The sequence below is a fragment of the Helicoverpa zea genome, chromosome 21, assembly GCF_022581195.2.
Source record: "Helicoverpa zea isolate HzStark_Cry1AcR chromosome 21, ilHelZeax1.1, whole genome shotgun sequence".
NCBI lineage: Eukaryota > Metazoa > Arthropoda > Insecta > Lepidoptera > Noctuidae > Helicoverpa > Helicoverpa zea.
The window spans coordinates 3,266,245-3,293,290 of record NC_061472.1 but is presented as its reverse complement, the minus strand read 5'-3'; the positions used below and the strand labels follow the sequence as shown (position 1 = coordinate 3,293,290).

The 27,046-nt window shown below is 34.1% G+C and overlaps 1 protein-coding gene across 1 annotated transcript in view; it reads left to right on the top strand.

Annotated features, from left to right (window-relative positions):
* Positions 1 to 27,046, top strand: part of LOC124640742 (protein trachealess) — a 175,524-nt gene that overhangs the window by 63,547 nt on the left and 84,931 nt on the right. The window contains exon 5 of the mRNA XM_047178652.1: positions 24,651 to 24,671. Within this exon, the coding sequence (XP_047034608.1) occupies positions 24,651 to 24,671 (21 nt within the window). The remainder of the gene's footprint in view (positions 1 to 24,650; positions 24,672 to 27,046) is intronic.

Sequence of the window (27,046 nt, the reverse complement as noted above, 5' to 3'; positions counted from 1 at the left end):
CCACATCCGCCTTATTGGTTGCTCCTTATTAAATGTTGCGGATAAATATTTTGCTTCGTTTTATGGCTGTGGGATGATAAATCTTAGAATAATATACATAGGAATTAAGTACATGATACTAAAATGTTATGTGTGATTGTATAAACAAAAATAACTTATTTAGCCATTGTAGACAGACCCCCTTACTTATAAACGTAAATTAAATATAAGTAATACTTAAGGGCTGTTTAAGAAAATTCTTACTTATAAACGTTGCATTAAGCATGTCTTAACTAACATTTAATCACTACTTAAGACTTTAAGTAGTGATTAGTTAAAATGTTGCTTAGAAGGTGATTAGAGATTTTATAAGTAAGGGGGAGAATGTTTCGACCCTATACATAATACTAAGACTACTTCGTTGTCTGTCTGTCACCAGGCTGTACTTGTTTCACGCCATTTTAAAAATAGGTATTGGTATGGAACCCTTCGTGCGAGTGTCCTATTCACATTTGTTTTGGTAAGTGAAGTAGAATTTTTGATGACAAATTAAGATGTTTTTTTCAGCGTTGTCAACAATTTTAATTGTTTTTTCTGCGTTTGGATGTCTATATTAATTTATGTATTCCAACATTAGATAACAAAATCCCCTCATAAAATCCATCATTAATTCTATCGTCAATTAAAACAACAATTTATAAATCGTTGCGCCGACAACCGATAAATCGGCTCAGACAATAGTATCGACTAATTACGGCTTACCTAGTAAGGAACAATAATCGTTACGGAGATCGAATCGTATCGATACATCTCGAGAATCGATGCCTTATTCGATTTCACTGGTTTATTGTTATTGTTTTAATCAATTTGTATTTGCATACCGTTGTTATGAGGGTTTGTTGGCCTTGGGTTAAATTATAACTAGGCTTTGGTAAATATAGATTTGTATTGTTTAATTAAGAGTGTTAAGAAAGCATTTAGTTCTCGGAATTGCCAAAACAAGACTGTGTATATAGCTCTACCGATAATGGATGAATGACCTACAGATAATGGACCTGCTTCAATGTGGGAGGCCTATGTTTAACAGAGGTTTCCTATTATATAGAGTTTTTGTTCTTTTTGGGGCAATCGACATTGCATGGCCCTAAAAGATTACTAGCCAATTTAGTTGGAACACGCCACTGCATTTAGAAACGGAAAATAGAAAATGAAAATATAAGACCTGGCTGAAAATAATAGTAAAGAATTACATAACTATATTAATTACTTTTGTCCCATTTCCTACTTCCATTTCACACATATTATCTTTTCAATACAAAAATCCTACTTCTCAAAAACTTAAACAACAATTTCATATCCTGACTCAGCTAGGAAACTAATTTGGCCGCCGGCGGTACCTCTTCAGGTGATTTTTCATGGGAAATTGCTATAAACTGAGGAAAACTTCCTGCTACTAGTATTCTAGTCACGTGTTCTTAAGAGTAAGGGAGAAGACGTATGGAGCTGGTGATGTGAGCGAAAGAGATGGATGGATATTATATTTCTCGCCTCGCTAAGATGGATAACTTTTATATTTATTACAATCTTGTAGCTGGTTTTGCTTGATTTTTGGTTATATAGAGTTGACATATTTCGACAGTTTCTGAAGCTAATATTTGCTTTAATTCTCACTCATTAAGATTTAACTAAGTAGTAATTAAGTTTTGGATAGTTGACAAATCAGGCATGATTTATTTGAGTAACCTAACAAGCCATCATTTAAATATTTTAATGATCATCATCCTTCTCTTACTATAATATTAATTTCGGCTTGGCACAGAATGTTTTTTTTTTAAGAAATAATTTTTTTTGATATCCAATCAAGTACATAACGAGGCGCTAGATTAAAGTGTCGTAGATTTTTGTACCTCTAAATAAAAACTGACTTAAGATATTCTCCAAAGTTCAATCCACAAAGAATGCTTTATCAATACAATAAGAAGTGACTTCATCCCAAAATAAAACGCTTACTAGCCAACAGAAATCCCATTTTAAAATCAAAATATCTTTGAAAAGGTTTTGAAAAATACCAGCGGTCCCCATCCACGTACATTAGCATACGAAAAGACCGTTCTTTTGTCATCCAGAATGTATTTTTCACTTTCATTTCTTCGAATATCTTTGAAAGGCTTCGGGCCAAATATTATTTGAATGTTTCCTTTGCGTGACTGATCGACGCCATTTTGTTTTAGCGTGATGAATGTGACCACTTGTTTGGGTTAGTGACAAAACTCTTTTGAAGATCGTCGGGTTAGGTTAGATTTGATTTGATTTTAAAGGGAGTTAATAGGTTGAAATGTCAAATTTCTTATTTATAATGTAAGCTACCCTTAAATGTGTTCCTAGAAAAAATTGCCATAGTATTTTTTTCAGTAATAAACTTTCCTAGGCATTCTAGGCACTTGTCATTTACTTACCTACATCTGTTTTTGGCGTTAAACAATAATTAACTAACTAATAAATTATGTGTCTTGAAACAGATGCTTCTTACTTTTGCCTATTCAAAATACATACATAATCGTTTTTCATACTTATAAAATTACTAGCTTCTGCCAGCGGTTTCACCCGCATCCCGTGGGAACCTCTGCACGAACCCGGATAAAAAGTAGCCGAGCCTTCCTCGATAAATGGGCTATCTAACACCGAAAGAATTGTTCAAATCGGACCAGTAGTTCCCGAGATTAGCGCGTTCAAACAAACAAACAAACGAACTCTTCAGCTTTATAATATTAGTATAGATTTATTCTTCGATATTGTTTCTAAATCCCGGCTCAGTAAGTATTTGTCGGGACTTCTAACACAATATTAACATTGTTATCAATACAAATAAATTCAGAAATTACCATATTATGGATACGTGCTAGCAATTAGTGAAAGTTAAGATTTATGGCGGCGATTACAAAGCCGTTTGACCCCACTCCTGTTCACTTTTAATTTTAAGACGCCCCCGACGTTAGGTTAGTGGGGATCTTCCTTTTGTTGGTATTAGTTCGCTTCCTTCCACTGTTTTGGTAAAAAATCGTACTTTTATTGAATGAAGCTATTTTTTTTCTTAACCTTTTTGATTACTTTGTTCCTAATGACAGTTTCTGTAGCTGTTATGTCATCCTTAAAGTTCTTATAGAAGAATACTATTTCTCTCAACTTTTCATTTTCTGAAGAGTGAGAAATTGCTAAATTAAACATTAACAACGCTTAGCATAGTTTAAGGTGTTTAATTAAATCCTAAATAGCGTAAAAGGCGTGCTTAAGATTACATGCTAAACCTAAGAAGCTAAACTTTATTTGGAAAATCGTATTACTCTACTTGCTATTTTCTAATCCATCTAATTAATACACAAATTCATTTCCAAAAACAATCACATCCACCCAATTCTTTCCCCCCTGACATAATTAAAACAGATGCTGGCTGGGTGCATTAATTTATACTTTTTTTTCTTCAGCACTTTTAATTTGTCCACGCCGAGTGTTTTGCATAAATTCTTTGGACAAAAAAAAATGCTTTAAGGGTCCAATTAGGTGGAAGAAGTAATTTATTTGGTCTTAATAAGAGGATGTCGGTTCACTTGCTCAATGGAAGCGGAGGAAGGAATTCTGGTTGTATATGTTTAAGGCAATAGGTATTTTTGCGTATTCTGGTGTTGAATTAATGGGCCTTGTAATTGTGGTTAGGTATTCTGTAATTGGTTTATGATTTGTGTATCTGCATACGGATAATGAGATGTGCGTCTTACACTCAGTAATATGCATAAGAATTTTATTTTTACTCAATCGCAAAAAGGTGTCTACTGAACATTCATGTCATACTTTGACTTCCACATTTTTGTTTGCGAGTTAACCCTTATAAGATTTTCCAGTATTCGTATGAGACCAGTAATCGGGTTCTTACTTACTAAAGTTTTTTGCACCTAATATAAAAATATGTGTCGATTTTCCTCTATTTCTATACTAATATTATAAAGAGGAAAACTTTGTTTGTTTGGTTGTAATGAATAGGCTCAAAAACTACTGGACCGTTTTTAAAACTCTTTCACCATTCGAAAGCTACATTATCCACGAGTAACATAGGCTATATTTTATCCCGGTACGGGCAGTAGCTACCACGGGACGCGGGTGAAACCGCGGGAAAACGGCTAGTATATCATATTTTGGCATTATTTTTTTCACTTCTTTCTTGAGTGGTATACCACTATACGTATGTGTATAGTTCATAACTCAGACCATTAGCTGAGAGTACTGAGCTCAATAAAGTATCTCCCAACTAGGGGTGGTTTCCAAGGGGGATTTTTTTAATAAATCGTCCAAAACTATAAAATATAATGTCTCCAACACCACTGCTTACATCACATTCCCTAATATCATAATCTTACACAGGAATGCTTTCACATTTCAACGAAAGGACTTTCGCGCCCTAAAAATTGTTTCGCTAAACAACTTGGCCTACACTATAATTCAAACTTTATTGCTTGGACAACAAGACTGAATTTTATTTGCCAACATCTTGTTCGACTGGACAGAATGTCCGTACGTTTCTGTCATTGAAATTTGAACTTTGTGCCGAAGATGTGAGGTTCAAAATTCTGTAGCTTTTAGAGGTTTTTCTAAACTGAGTTAGGGTAACCCTAGGCTATTAGTAGAAGGATTAGCAGAGTGATCCGGGATCAGATGACCAACGTCATATTAAACCGGGATTTGGACACTCGGACAATTCATATTTCTATTTGTTTTTGTGGCGGTTTTCAAATGGATTGGTTTGTTGAGATTTTTGAATTGCTTTGTTTGCTTTGAAGCTTTAGGTACTGATTGGATTCTCGTGTTTACTTTTGTGGTTAATTAATTTAGATGTGGTTTATGTTTTTTAATTGGATGTTTAGATTATTTTGAGCGACCCCTACGACTATGCAAGAAGTAGAGATAAAATAAAGTTCTTGGTTTCATTTTATGTAAGTAATGTAAGTATGTAACTCTTTGCATACTTAGCAACTTTGTGTACCTACTTTAGTCGAAGCTTTAGATTTTATCAGGTTTCATCTCAAAATCTTTTCATTCACTCAAATCATTTAACCACAGTCTAATTTCACACAAATTAATCTTAAAAAAATCCTATTGTTCTCAAACAATACGTCACAAAAACCAGATCTAAAGCTTCCTATACACGCTAAAACAAATCGCACCGCCTCCAATCGCGCGTCTTGTCGTCACCGCGCCTAATTTACTTATAAATATTCATAGCCCTGTCTGTCTGTGTATTGTGATACTTTGATTAAGTGTCTCCTACCCTCACTAATAAATGGAAGTCGTTCTGTTTGTTCGATTCTTTATTTTTTGCTTTGTTAAGAGGTTCTAACCCTTGAACGTGTTAAAAGATGCTACTTACTGGCGTTTTTTTTCTTTTGGGCTTTTTTTGGACGGGTTATTGATAAAAGATGTCTCGTTTCTATTGTTAGTAAGGTTTATGCGTTGGTCAATGAGGGATATGTGATTATAATGTAGAATCCAGAAAAAAAATCAACTATAGAACTGTCCATATCATCGTTGCTTGTGATGTTTCATCAATCGTAAATAATAAGAATTTACATGATAAGAGTAACTGAAATTTTATTCAAATCTCATCTTATTGGAAATTTATGTGTTCTTGAAAGTTTCGCCTAAACCCAAAAAAATATAAGCATTAAAAATTCACCTCTTTAGCTAAACAGGATTGCTTAAAGCAGACTTGACAAACCCTACGCATTCTTACCAATTTGATTAATAACTTCATTCAAATCATATTCACACGATTAAACAGAACATGCAACAATCAGCGACAACCATTTACTAAATGGCATTCATCATGCAAAATAAAACTTCCCCTCCAAGGGTTGATAAACGAAATGTTTGATTTTAATTAACTTCATCGTTGATACGGCTTATTAATAGGTTGGTTGTAGCTGTCGTGTCGCACGTCAGCGGTAATCGCAGTCACTTTGTCTTGGCGTGAATGGGCCCCTTTATTTACACCTTCAGTGTTGCTTGTTGGGAAAATTAATTTTATTAATAAGGCTTGATGTAGTTAAGTTTTAAGCTATATTTTTGGACCTTCTTTTTCGGTCTGATATTATGCCTGAAGTTTTTTTTACCTGGATACCTGTACCTAGACAAATAGGTACCTACTCGTGAAATATAGATATCTACCTATGGTTGCAAAAGTAACGAAAACCTACACGAAACCTGTACTAGAAACTGCTTTAAAATTTAAATAAGTATGTTCCCGTTTGTTATTCAAATACACAAATTGGAAAATGCTAATACAAACTAGAAATTGTAGTCAAGACATCAAACTTGGATAATCAAAGCGAGTCCCCGGCTGCGCTAAGACGGGCTACAGGAAATCCTTAACAGTACCGGGACATAGAATAGCGAATAGCCGAGTTATACACAGATGCGACAACTCTTTGACGTCTGTTTTCCTAACATTTAACTTTCAGAAATAAAGGTCGAATTTTAAATTTTAAAATATCCCGACGAATTGAGAACCTCCTCCTTTTAGGGAAGTCGATTAAAAAAAAACTCCCACTTTCGCCAAATAGGTATGCATGAAATGAAAGAATTACTCATGAAGGGTTTGAGGCTCGCTTCTTTTATTGTTATTTTCAGTTATTTTTTATTTCAATAACTTAATTATTGTCTTGACAACTGTAAAAAAATCCCGGCTTTATATCTAGTACAGAATTGTATGTGACGCATTCCTAATCTACATTTGCAGTTTTTTTTTATAACGATTTCGATGAGACAGTTGCTCATTTGTCTACAATGAATTAGCTACATATTTTTCTTATTTGATATATGTAGGTATATAAACCACTGATAAACTAATAACCACACAAAAAATTAATCCCGGCTCGATCTACCCAATTTTCTTACTCTATGAGAAATCTCGCAGTCTCGGATTTAGTAGAACGTATATAGTGCGAGGGGTCGGCCTGGCTATAAATAATAATTCTAGCCAACCCGCGAGATAAATCGACATATGCTAATACTGCCAAATTATTTATTGAGGGGTTAGTCTTATCGGGTAGGGAAGTTTTCAGTCGAGAATTGTATGGTTTCTGGAGTTTTGGAATTGGGTTGTTTCAGTAAGTTTTTATTATTGAGAAAAATATGTAGATGGATAGGGTATTTCTAGAATTTTTAAAAGATACTAGCTTCTGCCCGCGGTTTCATCCACGTCCCGGGATAACTGCTGCCCGTAGCCGGATGGTGACAAAAATTGTCTAATGTATTTTCCCATGTAAAGTAAGCTTAGATACTTCCCATCTAATTTGCAGCTTAAACAGTTCAGCCGTTCTTAAGTTATAAGTAGTGTAACTATCACGTCTTTTTAAAAGTATAGTTTTGAAAGTCACTTATGCCTGTCTGTTGGCAATGAGCTCAAAAACTGCAATTTTCCTGCAATTTAAGGATTTGGCGATTTTAATACAAAAATATTATGTTTCAAACTTAAAAATAAACGTGTCTCCACATTTTTCACACCGTGCAGCCCCCGCTAGCGATAGCAGCACTCCACAATATGTTACACGTCGTGGCAGATAAACTGAGGCGCAGCCAATACCGACTTGTTTTATTGCACTTATTTGTCATTTGCCGATGTTAGTAAAGCTTTTGTTTTAAAGGACACGAAAAATGTAGGCAAAACTTTGTAGGTAATATTTTGAATTAAAAATAATTTGAGTCAGAAAGTTTTTTTTTTCTATTTTTTTAATAAAAATTGGGAAAAAATAACTTATTTTTTTTTTAAATTATTAATAAAAGTAATTTAATTATAAAACTGGAAATCTTATTGTTTATTGTTTTTCTTTTTAAGTTTTTTTTTTCTGTTTTACTAAAGAGTTGCAAATATTTTTCCTAAAACATTACAGTTAAATAGCAGCTCGCTACAATATGTTACACGTCGCAGCAGATAAACTGAGGCACAGCCAATACCGACTTGTTTTATTGCACTTATTTGTCAACTACGTGTGTTACGAAGTCTTTTGTTTTAAAATTAAAGTTTTAGTTACGAAAAATTAGGTAGGAATAATAGTTTCAGCTAGGTATTGTTCTTTATTATTTTCTTTTTTTGCGTTTATAATTTTGGTAAAAAAATAAGAAAAAAAATCTGTAAAATTAAGATAATTTTATTATGAACTCGAAAATCGTATTTTTATATCACGTACCTACACATTATAACATATTTTTTTATTTATTTTTTTCGCTTCATCATAAAAAAAAAAACATATTTACTAAACAGTAGCTAACATATTTTTCCTATAAGATATTACCAAATTATCTGAAAAATAAACAAAATAAGACAAAATATTTCTCCTAATCTGAATATGTAAAAGCTTATTATCAGTTGTAGTACATTTCGTTTTCCTGTTCATTTCCTCTATGCTTCATCTTCACCCCTCGCTTTGCACCCTGTTTCAAATGAGCCTATCATTTGGTACTGTTTATTTTATTTTTAGAAATCTATTTTAGCTTCTAAATATGGTAGAATTTAATCAAGTTTGGTAAAAAAAAATACATTAAATTATTTATCTACTTAGATAATATTATTTTTTTGCTGGTAGGTTAATATCAGCCTTTTCTCTTTCACTTAGGGTGCATATAATAGGTTGAATTCGATAGAAAATACATAGATAACTCGATTTTTTATTTCTGTCACAATAACCAAAATAACAGAAAATACCTCTTGAAAAAACAAAATATCTTACATAAAACATAGTTATACAGTAATATCATATCCTAAAACGTCCGATTACACCATAACTCAAAAGAAAAGCTAACTAAAGTGTAACGGACCGTCAAATACCGCTCCATTACAGTTATGACGTGCAGTTTTAATCAGTGCCAAGTTAACTGCCGAATTTGCATAGCGATAACTTATTCCGTTACATTTAACTAGTTGCCTTAAATTGTTGCCTATTTCAGTTATATGGGGCTTGATAAGTTTCGAAGATTTTTTTCGTACGTTTTAGGAAAAATTCTTTGGTGGAGGTTTTTAAACTTTTTCGATTTGTTCTCATATTTATTAATTGGTGACAAATAAGTAAAGTGAAACATATTTATTAATGGTCGATATTGTCAGTTGCAGCGAGCAGACGTGCCTCTCTTGCAATATTTATTTTATATATAAATAATTATTTTATTGACCTAGATTGCGCAATAGTGACTTACTTTTAATAAATTCGTATACATTATGTTGTAAACGCAGACAACTATGGCTAACATGGAAAATAGCCCTTTCAATCGGAGTTCAAAAACGAGTCGCAGCCCTCCCAGCACTCCGCAGCCGCAGGACCATGCCGCCGATGAGCGTGTAGAAGCACTCACTACCAGTGACATCAAAGGTTGGATGTCTGCCATTGAAAAGGCCCTCAATGACGTGTGTCAAATTGCTGCGGAGGGTAAGTTGAACTCTGAGCAAAAGCTGAACATCAGTACCATATCGCGAAGGATTGCTGCTTTAACATCTAGAATTCGCAAGCTGATGTTTGTCTTTAAGAAGTTGCGCTATATTGCAGATCAAAAACTAATTATTCAGTTATATAAGGCTTTGTGTCAATCTATAATCCAATACTGCATCACTTCCTGGGGTGGTAATGGACTGCGCTTACATATGACGCGAACCTTACTAACACTAAGAGACGGAAAGATATTGTCTGTATTTCTCACTCTACATCAAAGTTTGTGTTTACAAACCGATTCTTCGCATTTTTAGGTCCATATTTGTATAATAAAATAAATAAAGTAGTACCTATATACGACCTGAATTATGACAGAGCAAAACTGCGGACGTCACAGTATTTACAAACACTGAATTACGACGAAACCGAGGACTTGCTGACTGTGATCAAATAGACATACTTAGGTATAATTGGGTAGTACGTAGTAATAATGTTAAGTTTTAATGTATTCTCAAATTAAGTATAAATAAAACGTATGACTATGTATAAATTGTGTGTTAGATATATAGAAGTATATAAAATAAATATTTTTAAGGTAGAATCATAGCATAAAGTAACTGAAAGTGACCGTGACGCCTGTGGTACAGATTAATTTCTATACAGGCACAGAAATGTTATTTACCTAGAATAATTAAAATGTAAGACCTAATTAAGATATTGTGTACAAAACATAAATAAATAAATTTTGATTGAAAAAAAAAAAAAAAAAAAAAAAAAAAAAAAAAAAAAAAATTCATTTTCATAATCGGGACTTAAACGCAGTACTGTATGTAAAGGTACGATATCTATTTATTTTCCCGAGTTTTCGACCGAATTTCACCGACCACGGGTGGAAACAGTATTGAGTTTATGACCCGATTATTTATAAATTCTTTGGTGAATGGTTAGCTTCGATCAAGCTTGGTAGGTCTTTTTCGATATGTAGTATTTTTTTTATTAACGAATTATATTGTTTAATGTTTGATGTATTTAAAACTACATACGTATCTCAAGATCATATAACTTGTAAATGGACAAGAAACAAAAATTAAAAGAAGATTACCGTTAATTAAAGCGCCTGATGATTAATAAACGTTTGCATTAAACAGTTGTACTATACATCTATAATTTATTTTCTTTCATACTGATTGAGAAAACAATGTGACTATTAATAATTGGACGAGCAAATACATTGCATAGTACGCCCACATAATATTTAGTAACATCTTTAACACCTAAAAAAAAAGATTCGTAATAGCTTCCGGTGATTATTCTAAAAATAGGAATCTATTACTTTAAAACATATTCACTGTCTTATTTGAGCTTTTTTTTATTTGTGGCAACATGTGTGTAACTTTTTTTTTAAATTCTAATTTATGGCAGAATTCCTTTTATGTACATATTTACATGACGTACTTTCATATAATTTTTAACTTCTGTAATTACTAATTTATAACTTGAAGCTAAGTAAATGACATATACTTGACTGTGTATAATTTTTAGTGACAAACAACGTGCTCTAGGCGCAAATAGTTGTAATCTATTCGTGTTCATTACTGATACCTACATAAATGTTAATTACGACTACTTGGCTGTATGCTGCCGTTAAAAATAATGGGGCAGAAAAAACTAGACTTATTGCTGAGAACAAAAGACTATGCGACAGTGTGGATTATACTTACTTATCCTTATGATATTTAAGTATCAATTTTGGTAAGGTATTGAAAATATAGTTACTCATTAAGTATCCATAAGTAGTTTTCTAAAGATAAGAACTTCTGTAAAAAACCTCTTATATTTATTTTTGGTTGATATTTTATCTAAAATAAGTAATTTTAAGGTTATGCCTATGATAATTATAATAATTACGCAAAATGTTTTAACGAATCGTTAAAACTAAATCAACAGATTATGGTGTACTTGTCTTACACTTACTTTATTTATCTGTCAAAATTTCAAATTAATAAAAGTTTTACACAAAATATTATAAACAAATCCTTCATAATATAATAATATAGTTATTCCGTATTTAGATAATATCAGGCGGGTGAATTGTAGTAATGGCAGCGAGCTAAGGGTTACGACATTTATTCATAGAGGCTTCGGAGCGCACCGTGATTCATGGGATGCTGTTAAGGAGAAGGTTACACTTTAAATTGATGTAGTTTTTGTTTTACTCTAAGGTTTCGCAATATCGTTAATGCGATTTGATTATTAATATATTTTTTTTAATCAAATACCTAGAGCTTTTTTTTTTCAAATAACTGTTACCACTTGTGTTTTGACTCCTTTCTCCGGCTAGGTTTAGAGGTGTGAATTTATTTGAAGAAAACTGTATGCGAGTTTCTTCAAGATATAAAATCGTGTCTAGATTGCTATGTAGGCCATAATTTTCTTTTTAATTTTGGCCTATATATTAACGCGCTACAACCGTTTTCAGGGTACTTTCTTTATCACTTGTTAAACCGTATTTTAGGTTTGAAGTAGTCTGTTGAAGTATTTTCATAGTGCAGAATCATGTTCTTAGTAAAGATTTTTCTTTACAACGCGTGGATTTTAAAAGCTAATAGGCATTCGCTGTTTATAGCTTTCCTAATTATTAACAAAATTTATTACCCTATAACCTGAACGGCCTCATTAAACTATTACATATTTACTATCTATTAATAAAATATGCATATTAATTGGTAACATTATACGAAGGACGTTAATTTTCTAATATTATTGCCAGTTAAACTTAAAACTACTAAAGGGGTATAAAATGAGGAACTTTTTCGTTTGCTAGGTTTGTAATAAAAATAATTTAAGTACTACTTTCTACGCTGATCCTCGTATGAAAATAACTTAAAGTTGCCTTGAAAAGAAAATTGCTTTATTTGATAATAAGAACACATACAACAACAGATAATTATATTTTTAAGAAACAATTATTTACTAAAACATAAAAAATAAACCTTAATGGCCTTACTACAAAAACTTTAGCAACTGTTTTACACTTGTCTAAAAAAAATGTGGCTCCAAAATGAACCATATGTCAACGTCATAATTTGTCATTTTTTTAGACAAGTCTTAAACTGACGTTAAAAAGATTTTGTGGTAAGACGGAGAAGGTACAAAAATATAAACAAATAAGCTTGTTAAAAACAACTCCTGAATATTCATACACCTGTTAATCCACACATTTTTAAAATCATACACGGAAGTACATCCATATAATATTGCAACATAAACAAGAAAAAAATGCATTGTTTATCTTCATGCATATGCAAGTCCAAGTCTCCAGAGACAAGACAAGAAAAAAAAACCGGCCAAGTGCGAGTCGCACTCGCGCACGAAGGGTTCCGTACCATTATTTTTAAAACGGACAAAAAATCACGTTTGTTGTATGGGAGCCCCCAAAATTTAAAATTAAAAAAATTATTTATTTATTTATTTATTTATGTATTTAATTCTAGTATTTGTAGTTATAGCGGCAACAAAAATACATCATCTGTGAAAATTTCAGCTCTCTAACTATCACGGTTACAGCCTGGTGACAGGCGGACGGAAGGACGGACAGAGGAGCGAAAACAATAGGGTCCCGTTTTACCCTTTGGGTACGGAACCCTAAAAAGTAATCGGCATTAATAATATTTTTGACGTATTGTGTGACAGTTTGAAAGTTTGTAACGTCCCAATCTGCATGTAAAGTGAGGTATAATGGGAATTTACATTTGTACAAAATGAACCATATGTCAACGTCATAATTTGTCATTTGGGCACAGGTCTTCTCTCACACACAGGTCTTCTCTCACACGGAGAAGGATTGAGCATTAATCACCACACTTGCTCAATGCGGGTTGGTGATTTCAGACTATATAGTCCAGGTTTTCTCAAGATGTATTCCGTCACCTTTTTATCAGGCATTATATTTAAGTAATATTAACCAACATAGATTTATTCAAGCTCTTCCCCTTAACTCAGTGGGTGTAAGGTCAGCATGTGAACACGAGCGCAATGGGAACTTCAAACTGATACTATTTGTGTCAGAGTTCATGCTATTGAACAGGTGGTGCATATGCGTGCATGTGTTACGGGCAGAGATATAGACGTAATAAGTATGATACATTATTGTAAAATTAAGCCTAGACGTGTGTTACTTTCGAATTCTGAAAAAAAAAACTACATTTAGGATGAATAGAATTTTAAATAAAACTAATGATTTTTAAATAAAACTACTTTTACGGGTTTTATAAAGATATTTTTTCTGTAAAGGATCCGAAACGTCGGGATTAAATCATCATCAATCATCTCAGCCATAGGACGTCCACTGCTGAACATAGGCCTCCTACTTAGATCTCCACAGATACCTGTTGGAGACGACCTGCACTGGGATTAAATATTATTCATATAATCACGATAAAATCCGAATGTCTAATATTCGCGTAGGTGTTTTTCCTTTTCATAACGATTGAATCAGCCATAGGGCATTTTCTCACTCGACGGCGACAGCGAGGATTTATTTTAAGCTTTTTAGATCTATAGTTTTACTGAAAATTATTATTTTTTATACCTACTTTGATAATAATATATATCTTCTATACATATATTTAACATTGATAGGGATAATTTAACTTTCAACTACAGTAATCAACAAAGTTCTCCAACTTAATTTGAAACAAGACGACTTACAAATCGGTAGCGCCATCAGCATTAACATAGAACCCCTCGAACACGCAATAAAACAATAATTAAATCCCACCCATAGAGGGCGCTGCAAAAAATCCAATTTGCTTTTACTGCTGTCCCTTAGTCAAGTGTAATACGACCTTTATGCTCTGGACTCATTTTGTTTGCACTGAAGTGTAATGTGACGTCAACGGTCTGTCTTTCTGATAGATGTGGTCTGTCTGCGATTGGTTGTAGGAGCAATGGTCAGTTCTTCACTCAGTGGTTTTTCGCAGCATTATAACTAAATTAAAACCTATAATTTGGAAATTTTTCAAAATGTAAGTTATTTAAAGTTGATTTAATGAATACCAAAATGTAAAATGTCTGCATTGTATCGACCGAACGGAATTGTAATTTATCTGTCTTGTTGCTTCATCAAAGGAAGAGGTTCTTTCTTTTTGGAAGTCGGTTAATTGTAATAATACTTTTGTGTCACCTAGGTAACACATATGACATGAAAAGTTAAGTTTGATTGACAAACTACAAACAATTCTGCACAAGAACCATCAAAATCCCGTCATAATAAACACACTGACGAGTAAATTCCCAAAACAGCAAACTTTTAACCCCGAAAACTGCAGCCAAAAGTCAAGAAAGTGGAAAGTTGTTAACTAGAACCTCGTTGACGCTCATTTAACGTTATTAAAACGCAGAGAGCCGCCATTAAGACGCTCGTAAAACGCTCTCGGGGTTACCGAAGTCACCCACTGGGGATTTTTCGCCTTTTGTTCCAAGATTTAAGTTTCGTAAGGATTAGTTTGATATTTCTGCACTTGAGTGTACTTTGTTATGAGTATTTTAGTATAGTAAGTTGTAGGTTTATTTATTTGTTTTAGTAGGTATAGGAAGTCGTGGTGGCCTAGTGGCTAACGCAGCGACCTCTCAATTACGAGTGTGGGTTCGATTCCAGGTCAGGCAAAAGGAACTTTTCTATGTAATAAAATGAATAAAGGTGTAAGGAACGACTTAAGGAAAATTGGACTATCGAGCCTAAAATTGCCAATCCGCCTTAAGCAAACATGGTTATAAAACTATATTAGAAGGGGCCTATAGTGACTTAGGGACTCTATACTGATATAGGGTTTCATTCTATTTTATATTCATTACCAAGAGATACAGGTATTTTAAACATTTATGAGTATCATTAAATGCACTTCGTGGAGGGTCTATTTAACCCGGAAAAGCGGAGATAAGATCTCTCAATAACTATAAACATCTTACTTACTCACTTATTTTGACGAAGGGGTCCTCGTGAATGCACAATACAACAGATCACAAAGACACAAAATAATAGGAAAGCGCCTTTTTCCAAAAAGGTATTTTTCCATCAATACCTACCTCTTGACAATGCAATCGGTCCATTATGAGGAACTGATTCCTCGATATGAGATAGCTATTTCCATTTACTTTGATTACGCGAGCAACAATCACCTTTATGCCTTTAGACATAAAGCACATAAATTAATGGACACGTACTCGTATATAGTGCAATTGATTTTGAGTTTTTGGGGCTTGAAGTTAAGGTTGGTTTTCGAGTGTAGGCAAAGGAATGCCTTGAAAAGTCAGTGTCAGGCGTGTTGTTTAGCAAAATGTGCATTGATATAGAAAACGGATATAGCAAAAAAGGTCGTATTATCCGTTATTATACTGGGGCGCGATTGTTCGCGCGATTCCGTGCGAAAAAATTTCGCGTTTGTCCTCTCGTCGGTTTATCGTAAGAAATTCGATTTAATTGATCGATTATAGAATCGAGATGTCGCCGGTCTCGAATGATTTTTGCATCGGTTAGTGATGAGTAGGGCTGGTCGTGGGAAAATGGTGCTATAAATATGGAAGTGAATTTGATTAAGAAGAAGTTAGGGCTGTAAAATTATGTCAGTTCTTGTTTTATTATTATTTAGGAAGGTATTGCCGAATCTCGCAACACATGTTGGGTTTAGATTAAAGGGATAATAATATCTCTATGTACTAGCATAATATACCGCGGTTGGTCCGTAGAAGGAATCTTGGCTGAATCTCGTCTTTTAGTATAAAAGCCACACTTCTAAAGGTACCAAAATTAAATATTGAAAAAGACTAGCCACTACTTTTAAGTCTGGGCGATTTATCTATAGCTATTCAGCAGTTTTGGAAAAAACTTGATCATTGACTTTTGGGTTTGACCGATATATAACTTCTTTAAAAGAAAAAGTCTTAAGGATTGGGTTCAAAAAAGGATCTTCCTGACAGCCCTATAAGCCCTAGTGTCGAGATCATTAGTTGAAAACTTAACGCCTTGTTCAAAGCGTCGTTGATTTAAACATACTTTGTTTTATAACGCATTAAGGGTCTATATGGCCACTTATTGTATAAATGCGTCATCAAATATAAAATTATGATGCTCACAATTGTTTATGGGTGAGCAGTGAGCGGTTATGGACTTACTGTACCTGTAGACTGGAGACTAAATAGTCGGCCGACAGTTGATCCATCATCATCATCCTCCTGCCTTTATTCAAATTTTATTTGGAGTCGGCGCAGCATGTTTTCTTCTTCCATACTCTTCTATCTGCATCTCACAAGTAACATTCTTTCTTATTGACTTTCACACAATCCATCCATCGTTTCTTTGGTCTTTCTCCCGATGATTGGCATTTTTTTTTTAAAGAAAATCTTTTTTCCATTTTCAATTGGATCATACGGACAAAATATCTGATCGTTGCAATGTGCGTTCTACCACTCTTCTTCATACTGATTTATGAGCCCAAACAAACTATCGGGCGACTAAAAGTTTGCAGTGTGCTGGTGGACTCTTATGGTGTAAGATAGTCGTAACTTTGAGTGGCGAAAGATTTTTAATGTCATTTTACGAGCAGTTTTTGTTGAATCATGATTTATGGTTCAAGTGTTAGATTTATTGAATGGAAAATGTTAATAGGTTTCCTTAGACTTTATGGATAAGATTTTGAATTTGATTTTTAAGTGGTAAGTAGTATTTCTTTACCACACAATCCAAACACTGTGGCATTCTCTTGTAGTTTTGTCTCATTGCTAAGCCTAATTGAATAAGTACCTAATTGGTGCATATAGTTATGAATATCATACTATCGTATTATGGTAATTTCTCTGAGCATTCCCGATTTTATACTAAATCTAGTAGAAGCTTTCTCTTATCCCGAATTTAACAAAATATTGCAGAGTACCAACTAGATCGCCTGCATTTCCTCCGAAAACTTGTCCAGCCATAAAAATTTCAAACTACCCACAGAAAAATAAAACAAAACTATGGCTGCCCCTTCCTATTTATTATTTATCAATTGTATAAATTATTGAATACTTATCCTTTGGCCCCAATGGCCAAGGGGTCACTTTTACGAGCGGGACCATGTTATGGCGATTTATCGTGGCCCATAGTTTTATAGGGGGTAGTGGTGGATTATTGGGCTATCTTTGAGGGTAATTTGATAAAATGATAAGTTTAGGGAGTCTGTGGAGAAATGGACACAGCTGTAGCCTTCTAGAGTATGGTAAACTTAGATAATATAACATGAAAGTAGAAGACAAACTTATTAGAGATAGGGCTATACAATCTTTTTATTTTTCTCCAAATTATGAACTGCGCAACACAGAAAAGCTACTTCATTTTAACAAATAAACTTCATTTTATATCTGTCACATAAACATTAATTGCTACGACAAAAATACTTTTTAATAGAGCTGAAACTTTTGAGTCTCTCAAAGTTGGTAGAATGGAAATAGTTAAACACAACAATGATTTGCATGTCCAAATAGAATATGGCATACAAATACATACGCACGATACAAAACTGATTGAAATAAACATATTTCAGTATTTCCGATCTAGTTTCCTTATGGAATTGAATAAAACCTTCAAACGATATTGTTTGCCCCTTAAGAGCGAGCAGCATGCCTCCTAATCCTTAAAACAGTAAATTCCTAGTCAATTGCTTTTCTATGCTTGGTGTGAGTTACAAGCGGAAGCGATTTCCACAGGCATGTAAGGTCCCGAAGCGTATTTGAGAAAACTACTTTTGAAAGATATTACATTACACAATACGGAATTCTTTGATTAACCGCGAATACAATAATACAATAATACAATAGTAAAGAACGTTAATGTTTTTAGTTAAGTAATTATAATATTTGGAACCGCAAAGAAAGAAAGTAATAATCCTTTCTAATACAAAAATGCGTAGGTTACACAGTCTGTCGATCACCCTTTGCGATTTCACTCCAAAACTACTGATCTAAATGTAATTTGGCAAACGGAGTCTACAGCCTGAAAAGAATACTATTTATTCAAAAAAACTTGGTTTAAAATAAACCAGCAACGCACGACTATTTGAAATAGACATTTTCTTGTACTTTGCGATTCCTCTTAAACATGTCACAAGACCCTAACCACGAATTGTCTTAACCCAAAATCGAGTCATCTAAAAATGCATCAGATAGTCGGAGAGCCCAACCGAATGTCTCATAAACTGTCCCTGGGTAATTCCGATAGCCGTTTGCGTGGCCACGGGCTATCCGGGACTATTAAATGGTAATATCATGTCAATGGAAATAGGTTTCGATTGTAGAAGTCCACTTACAGGCTTTTGTAAAGTTGTTGGATTATGCTGATGGTTTGTTGTCGGGCTCTTCGACTATTATGGTGGGGTATAGTTTTTTTTTGTGGTAAGATATAGATGTAGATATGTACGTGTAAAGAAAGGTGCAAAAATAAGTGAAACTAGCTCACTTTTCGTATGCTTGCTTTAGTCTGAAAAATTAATCCCTACTATCCGTACTAATATTATAAATGCGAAAGTAACTCTGTCTGTCTGTCTGTTACGCTTTCTCGTCTAAACCACTGAACTGATTTTAATAAAATTTGGTACAGAGATAGAATTAACCTTGAGAAAGAACATAGGATAGTTTTTATCCCGGACTCTTGAAGAGTTCTCTAGGAACTTGACGCGGGTGAAGCCGCGGGCGGAAGCTAGTTTTCAATAATTATAAATCTATTCTCGGAATCATCTCAATACATAGGTAATAATTCTTTGACAATAATAGTTTCACAAGGAAAACTTTCCAGATTATTACGGAAGTATATCGAAGTACGAAACAAATTACATATTAAGACATATAAATCCAAAAATTTACACATTCCCGTAAATTCCATTATATACTCCCAAAATTGGTTTCATGAAGTTTATAAGTACTCGAACTGTCAGAAATGTAGTAAAAACCTTCATTTGGCGAATTCCTTCGACAATTATATGTCGGATTGGTTTTTATGTCATCGGAGTCGATGGCCGTTTGATAATACTTTATTATACGTACTGAAGGTGGGTGAGGTCATGGTCATAAGCGGAGCGGGGGCGATTTATGGAAAAATGACAAGTTTTTTATATTTTGTTGTATGTTTCTTATGGACATAATTTTGTACATAGGTTACTTAGCTGAGAGGAAATCATGGATAGTTAATTTTTGTTGCGAATTAGAGAGAAATTTACTTTATCTATTCCGATTTAACGCTTGAGATATTATCACTTCAATCGGCATCATAATTTCGACCTCTAATTGCAAGAAAATATTCAACAATTACCACCAAAACACCTCCAAAACGACACCCGCTATTCTTCCATCACTATGTCCACACCAACAGTCGCAAGCGCATAAAAAGCGCAATTTCAATACATCGAGGACATTGATTGACGGCGCCCGCTGTGCCGGCCCCTCGAGCCACACTTTTTACCCACTCAGCAAACGTTTTAGCATTTAATTAATTTTTATATACTCCTCATACAGAAGCTAAAGCTTGTATGGTTGGGGACCCACCTGGTAGAAATGTGGTGACGTTTTTGTACTCTCGCAAAGGAGGTAGTTTTTCTGGTGGTGTCAAAAATGGGAGGTCTTTGACAGGGTCGGTTTTGGTTTGAGCTGGTTGTTAAGATGTTATGGGTAGATGACTTAGAATACTTTGAGTGTTTCAAATTTTTGGAAACTAGACTTGGTATTGGACCCATCTGCGTATATTTTGTAGATTATGCAAAAATCAGGAATAATTAAAGCAAGGCAACATTTTAAAGGATTATCGCTTGAAACAGTTTCATGTGTTTATTCAATTGAACGTCATAAATCATAGCCATTATTAAGTATTGTAATTATCCCATTATCAGAAAGCAGCGATTTGTATTTCCCTCTGGCTGCTTGCCAATCAAAGACTTAAAAAGTAATCACATCAAGCTTTATTTTGCATGGATTTTCATAAAATATCCGGCCAATACAGACAATTCAATATCCCAGCATTACCTACAGATATTACCGAACACTTGGACAGCCGGGAGTCAAAACAAACATTACTGGGGAGGTTGGGGTCACTCGATCACCAAATTATGTAAAGTGTCCGGTCATTACGCGACCCACTGACGGCTCTATCTTGTCGTAGCGCGACTACAAATCTTGATACTTTAGTGGAAGCAGACAAAGACAATAATGTTAATAAATTGAGTTATATGTGACTGTATTTTGATTGTTAATGGAAGCTGTGAGAGCAAGAAAATGCAAATACGTAAAAAGACGTATATTTTATTTATTTTTTGGTTCTTTTTAAAACTTCATTCAATAAGTCAAAATACCATACATACCTATTATTAAGTGACGTTGTATTTTTTATAAACTAGCGTTAAATTTACCTCTTTATTAAACTGCGAGATCTGTAGTTTGTTTACATGTGCCTAGATATATTCTTAAACTAGCTAAGCAAAACTTATTTCGCTCGTAGCTGCAGTTATTACAGGGGTTAATTTCACAAAGCGATAATCTGTCTCCGTGTTGCCACAAAAACTTTTAAACGTCAATTTAAGACTTGTCTAAAAAAATGACAAATTATGACGTTGACATACGGTTCATTTTGCAGCCACAATTTTTTTTGACAAGTGTACAACAGACGTTTAAGTTTTTGTAGTAAGGCCATCTGTGTTTAAACATAAGAGCCAGCCAATAAAGTATCAAAACCATCCAATCCTCACAAAACTATCGGCATCATCCACCGCGTGCAATTTACTGCCACCGGAGTTTGAGGGCAGTTTTATTAAGAATTACAATTATTTATTTACACTGCCCACTCGTACCGTATCTGTACCTACCGTATGTGTGTCTACTGTATCTGTATGGTAATACTTTGGGGGAGGAGTGAAGGGGGGATGAATAGTTATTGAATGGATAGCATATGTACGTATCGAAGCGGTAGTTTTTGGTGTGCTGGAATTTTGGTAGGAATTTGGTAAGTAAGTAGTTTAGTAGTTTTTTAGATTCGTAGTTTTTTTTCCAAAGTTATAACAATCAGTTTTGAATTGACAATTAAATGTACCTATTGAAATCTCTTATTAAATATTTGTTTTCTATGTGTTTTAGAATCGATCTCAGTGGCGTGCACTTGGAGAGGCCTATGTTCAGCAGTGGACTGCGATAGGCTGACGATGATGATGATGATGATGTGTTTTGGAATTGCACAAATTTCATTAGGTGACTTATAGAAGTCCATATCCTGATCCATAGGGATCAGGCTTCTATAAAGCCGCCATTCCGTATTTCAAATGCCAGAGCATCCAAAAATGTTAGAAAAATTCCGTTTTCTAAAACCTCAAAGTTTTGTAGAATTCCTGAGATTCTGAATTCTAATTCAAACCAGTTTATAAGCCCTGACTGAGTCACAACATGGGATTTGGGCAGTTGAGACTTTTAATTCATAGGCTACAAAATAACAGAATTTTGAGTGTACCTACGTGCTCAAGAATCTTAATTTTGTTGCTTTCTCATTAAAAACTTTAGCTTTATTAACTTCTCATCAAATAATTGCATACTCTGGATATCGATACCTTTTCGATTAGCCAATTTATTTACAAATCCATTGTTTAGAATTTATTTTAGATGAATCTGTCAAAGTCAATGATGACAGCTGTTAGCTGGTTACCTATATAGTTGCAAAGGACCACACGTTAGCTCCGGTTTCGTTTAAAAAAAAAAAAACTGATTGCAATATTCTTTCAAAGCAAGTCAACTATTATCTCGCAACTTATCAAAGTAAACAACCTTGTTAGATGAGCTCCCGATATTATGCTAATCACATTATTATTCATACTGTTTTTGCAAAGGGCCCTGAACCGGATCGAACCCTAATCTTGACTCTGTATTTACAAAATTACTTATTCATTTGAGAACACACCTGCCGTTTGAAATTGAACTCTATAGTTAGTGTCTTAAGGTTGGAATGTGCAGTAATTATGAAGTCGTCAAGGTAAACGTACCGTGGTTCTTAATAACGCTACTCGCTCATAGATGGCGCTTTAGGCAATGCAAATTTTCGATAATGTAATTTCCCATGATGAAAAATTGGGGATCCGAGGGTATCCGATTAGGAAAACATCTGTAAGTTATTCAGTCTTATTATAATGTAATAAGATTAAGGTGTTCCGTTTTATTATTTCTTAATGTTTGTTTGATGTGGGGGAGTTTTTTGTTTCGTCGCGTGATTGGAAAATGATGTGCGGAAATTAATTTTGTTTGACGATCGCTGAAGTGATTTAGGGGTGTAATGTCTTATTTTTTGTTGGAAATTACTTTTTTTTGGAAAAACACGATAGGAAAAAAAGGTATCAGTGGAACAACAGATAGGTACAGATAGGTAGCCAGAACCAACCTTTGGCAAAAATATGGCTTTGGTGGAAATCACAACACGTTTTCGCAAAAACCCCATACTCACTTAAGTAAGTTGGTTGGTACTTAGGTACATACCTACTCTGGCTAACCTTCTCATCTTTCAAGTCATAGAAACAATGATGATACATCTCGTAATTATATATTAGTGTGTACGAATGGATTTACGAATAATCTCCATCATTTCGAGCCGCGGTGTGACTGCGAAGGTCGCAGTGCATTATGTGAAATCGTGGGAAGCTATTACTTACTAATAGGTATTGGATGAGTCTTTGCGAAATTGTGTGGATAAATTTGAGGGTCTGTTAGCTAAAATATACTTACTAGCGCTATATTTGTTCATTTTCAACAATAATGTTATAAGTATACAGATTAGGTAACAGCTGTTTATCATAAATAAAAAAAAATATTTTGGAATTATATTTCTTGGATGCTTGATTACCAAAGCAAGGTAGGTCAGGAAGCAGGTATCATAAAAGTCACAGCATTATAGAAAACATTGTCAAAGAGAATAAGTAGCCTATTTAATAGTAATTATTTTTATTAATTGCATTTTTCTTAACAAACATTCAGTTTTGTACTTTTTTTATTTATCATCTTATTTCAGGCATCAAGGCCCATAACAATATTAGACATTGACTCAAACTCCATGGAATAAAACAGTATTTTCCCGTTCATAGAAGGCTATTAGAAATAATTCAACTGCCTTCACATTTAATCTCCATTTGTTTGAAGAATTATATTAAACTTTATTCTAAATATAATTAAGTTGAAATTCATTAAACATGTAGATCGAATAGTTCCAGTATTGCTCATTCTAAGACTTCTAATAAACAAAGCAATATAAACTTTATGGCTGAAGAAATTAAGTTCAGAATTAATTGCCTGAATGCTGTGGGGTCAGTGCGTCGCAATATTGTCGAATATAAATCAATGCTTAGAGAGTATAGTGCTTTTTAGTGGCCTTTGGGATATTATTTAAATGTTTAACCGCATATTAATAAACTAGCCTCTGCCAGCGGTTTCACCCGCGACCCGAGGGAAATACTGCCCATACCGGGATAAAAAGTAGCCTTCCTCGATAAATGGGCTATCTAACACTGAAATAATTTTTCAAATCCGACCAGTAGTTCCTGAGATTAGCGCGTTCAAGCAAACAAACAAACAAACTCTTCAGTTTTATAATATTAGTAGAAATAGATAAAGGGTCGAATTAAACTTATAATACATACTCTAGAGTTCAAGTCAATAGGTTGAAAATTACTAGGTATTTTTTTTTCTGGATTTTGTAAAGACATTTCCTAATATAGGAAGTACCAGTATATAATATACATAACAAAGAGGCGACAGTCCTAATCGCCCTATGGGCCAAAATCTCGATTGAACCTTTTAAGTTCATTATTCATGACCACCTATCTATTTTAACTGTGACCGATTCAGTTCTTTTTGCCTTCGCTTAACTTAAATTTATGTTATAAATTATTCCTAAAATTAAATAGTAGCAATATTTTAAACCCATTTTTTATTTTCTCATATCGTTTTGAAATGTTGTATTTGGCGCAGTACAAAGTGGCGCCATCTGTGGTCGAGTTGAACAACTACACACACTAAGGTCAAGTAGTTCCACTATACTTACACAGGTGGCGCTATGTGGCGGTTTAAATGTACATTTTGGTTTAAATTGCATTTTTATTTTAATACTTTAGTTAATAATGTGATAATAATATTAATGAATAAAATAACTTGTTTCAGATACTATGCACAAGAGAACTGGTTAAGTAACATTTTATAATTATTATAATTCTATTGGTTTAGCTTTTTCAACTTTGACATTTTATTTTTATGTCGCTTTTGTGCAATTAAAATTTTATTTTCATAATGCTTAAGAGATATTAAATAAGTAAGTAATTATTTAACATTTAGAAGAAGAAGAAAGAAAGAAAATCAGTTTAATTGCGCAAAATATAAGACGCATAAATGCCCCTAACAAAATGAGCATAATATGGATAAAAAGATAAAAAGAACATAACACAGATTTAAGGGAAAATATGCGTCCTAAAGCGCGCAATACGGCCCTCGCTCAGCATAATGCTGCGACCCGAAACGAGATAGAGTCCCAGCGCTGGTTTTCAGCGATTTATGACTTATGTATTTTTAATCTTCTGAAAAATTACAATCAGTCTGTAAACAGACCAACAACATTTTTTAAATGGCGATTCTAAAAATATACTTTCAGCAGAGATATCTAATTGTTATAGGTACACCCACCTCTTTCAAGACTCCCTAAAGCTCACAACAAAACAGTACCTAAATCTAATTTGCAATTTGCTTAAACATAATGGCTTCAAACCGAATAAAGCTAATTTCTTTTACAGTCTTAGAAGGCCAAAGAATTTTATTTCAAGGGCTGTTAAGCGTTAACCCTTCCGAAGCTAATGAGAGCCACACTTAAGGAATTAAAACTACAATTCGTAGGTATTGGAGGGTTAAACATTTTATGTAATGCCCGGGTACAAATTGACCGTGTAATGCTTTTTATTGTTGGATATTTTGAGGGTTAGAAAATACAGGTGAACTCTGAAGTTTTGTTTTAGAATTTGGGATTTCTTTAACTTATTGGACTTTAACTCAGTACTTTTTCGCCGACTTCACAAAAATTAGGAGGTTCTCAATTCCTCGGAATCTTTTTTTATTTATTTTTAGCAGTGCTTTATTAAGGATTATGTTTACGTAATGTATAAGAGTGGGTGATTCTAAGTAGTTATGAAGATTTCCTCCGTGTTTCGGAAGGCACGTGAAATTGGTGGGCTCTAGCTGTCATTCGAACACCTTTGGCAGTCATTACAGGTAGTCAGAACTCAGAAGCCAGTTTCAATCAATTCTCATAACTTTATTGACCAAGCCCTTTATCAGAACTATTTTCTAAAGACCTAAATTGCTTAACTTCATAGTTCCCCCATTTACTTGCAATTTGTTATTCTAATACACCCTTCAGCATTGCTCATATTAGTTCCTCAGACAGACTGGGGTTGATTTATAGTTAGATAAGACTGTATGTCGATTTGTCCGTGTCGAGCCTTATTGATAATGCTTTCTTATTTGTTTTTCGTGGCACATGAGATATTGGATTTTGGGCGTACAATTTATTTGATGTTAGAGGTCGATTTAGGAAAAGAATCCACCACATTTTTGCCACCGCACCACAGTTCTACATGAAGCGACTGCCTATCTGAAACCCTCGGTCCAATTAGGTACCTGGGCAACATGATGTCCTTTGGTAAAATTGAATGTTAGACTTTCTAGCTTCTGACTACCCGACTGACGACTGCCAAAGAATAAAAAAATGACCCTTGGATTCTCGCGTTTCGTTATCGGGCTGTAATGTTCAAATTGCTTTCGACGTCGAAAACATAAACATATCATAATGGTACCTAGAGACGATAATATTTCCGTCCAATATTAAAATTCGTCCAAGAAATCTGTACCATGACAACGCGAAGCAACTTAATTCCCACACATTAACGACACAAGCACAGTTTAAACTTCAAAAATGCTTCCTAAACTTAAATCTTCACAACACACTCGATAATCTACCGCAAACAACGTGACTTGACAATATTTCGCTATATCTATAACAACATAGGTGTAGTCACAACCTCGGAGTAAAGAAAGATGAGCGGAGATGCCATAATGCAGGTAGGTCAGACACCTCCTTCTGGGTCAAATAAATAGATAGATACGGTGGACATGATCAAAACGATCGGAGCGTTCGATTTCATTGAGACTTCGGACAACGATTTTCGGTATTTCAAAAAAAAAAAAATCGGGTCCAAATAAGGCGTACAGGGGCGAAGACAGTAACGTTCCTCGTCTCCCGCTCACCCGTATTTTGGCTTTACTTTCTTAGCAGATTTTCCGTTCTAGCACCTCCGCTAGTCATTTTGTTCTCCGCGGTGTCAACCCTAATCCAGTTGTCGCTAGACGGATTACGTAAGGCGGCGAAACTTCAAAGCGAGCGAGGGCTGCCGCGCGCTCTGTGAATTTTAACATCACACTTGTTTGAAAGCTTATGATCTTGTTGATATGGCGCCAGTAAAAATATTGAAGCTGCCTTATCTGGGATCTTGAACTTTTGTGGTTTGCTTAAA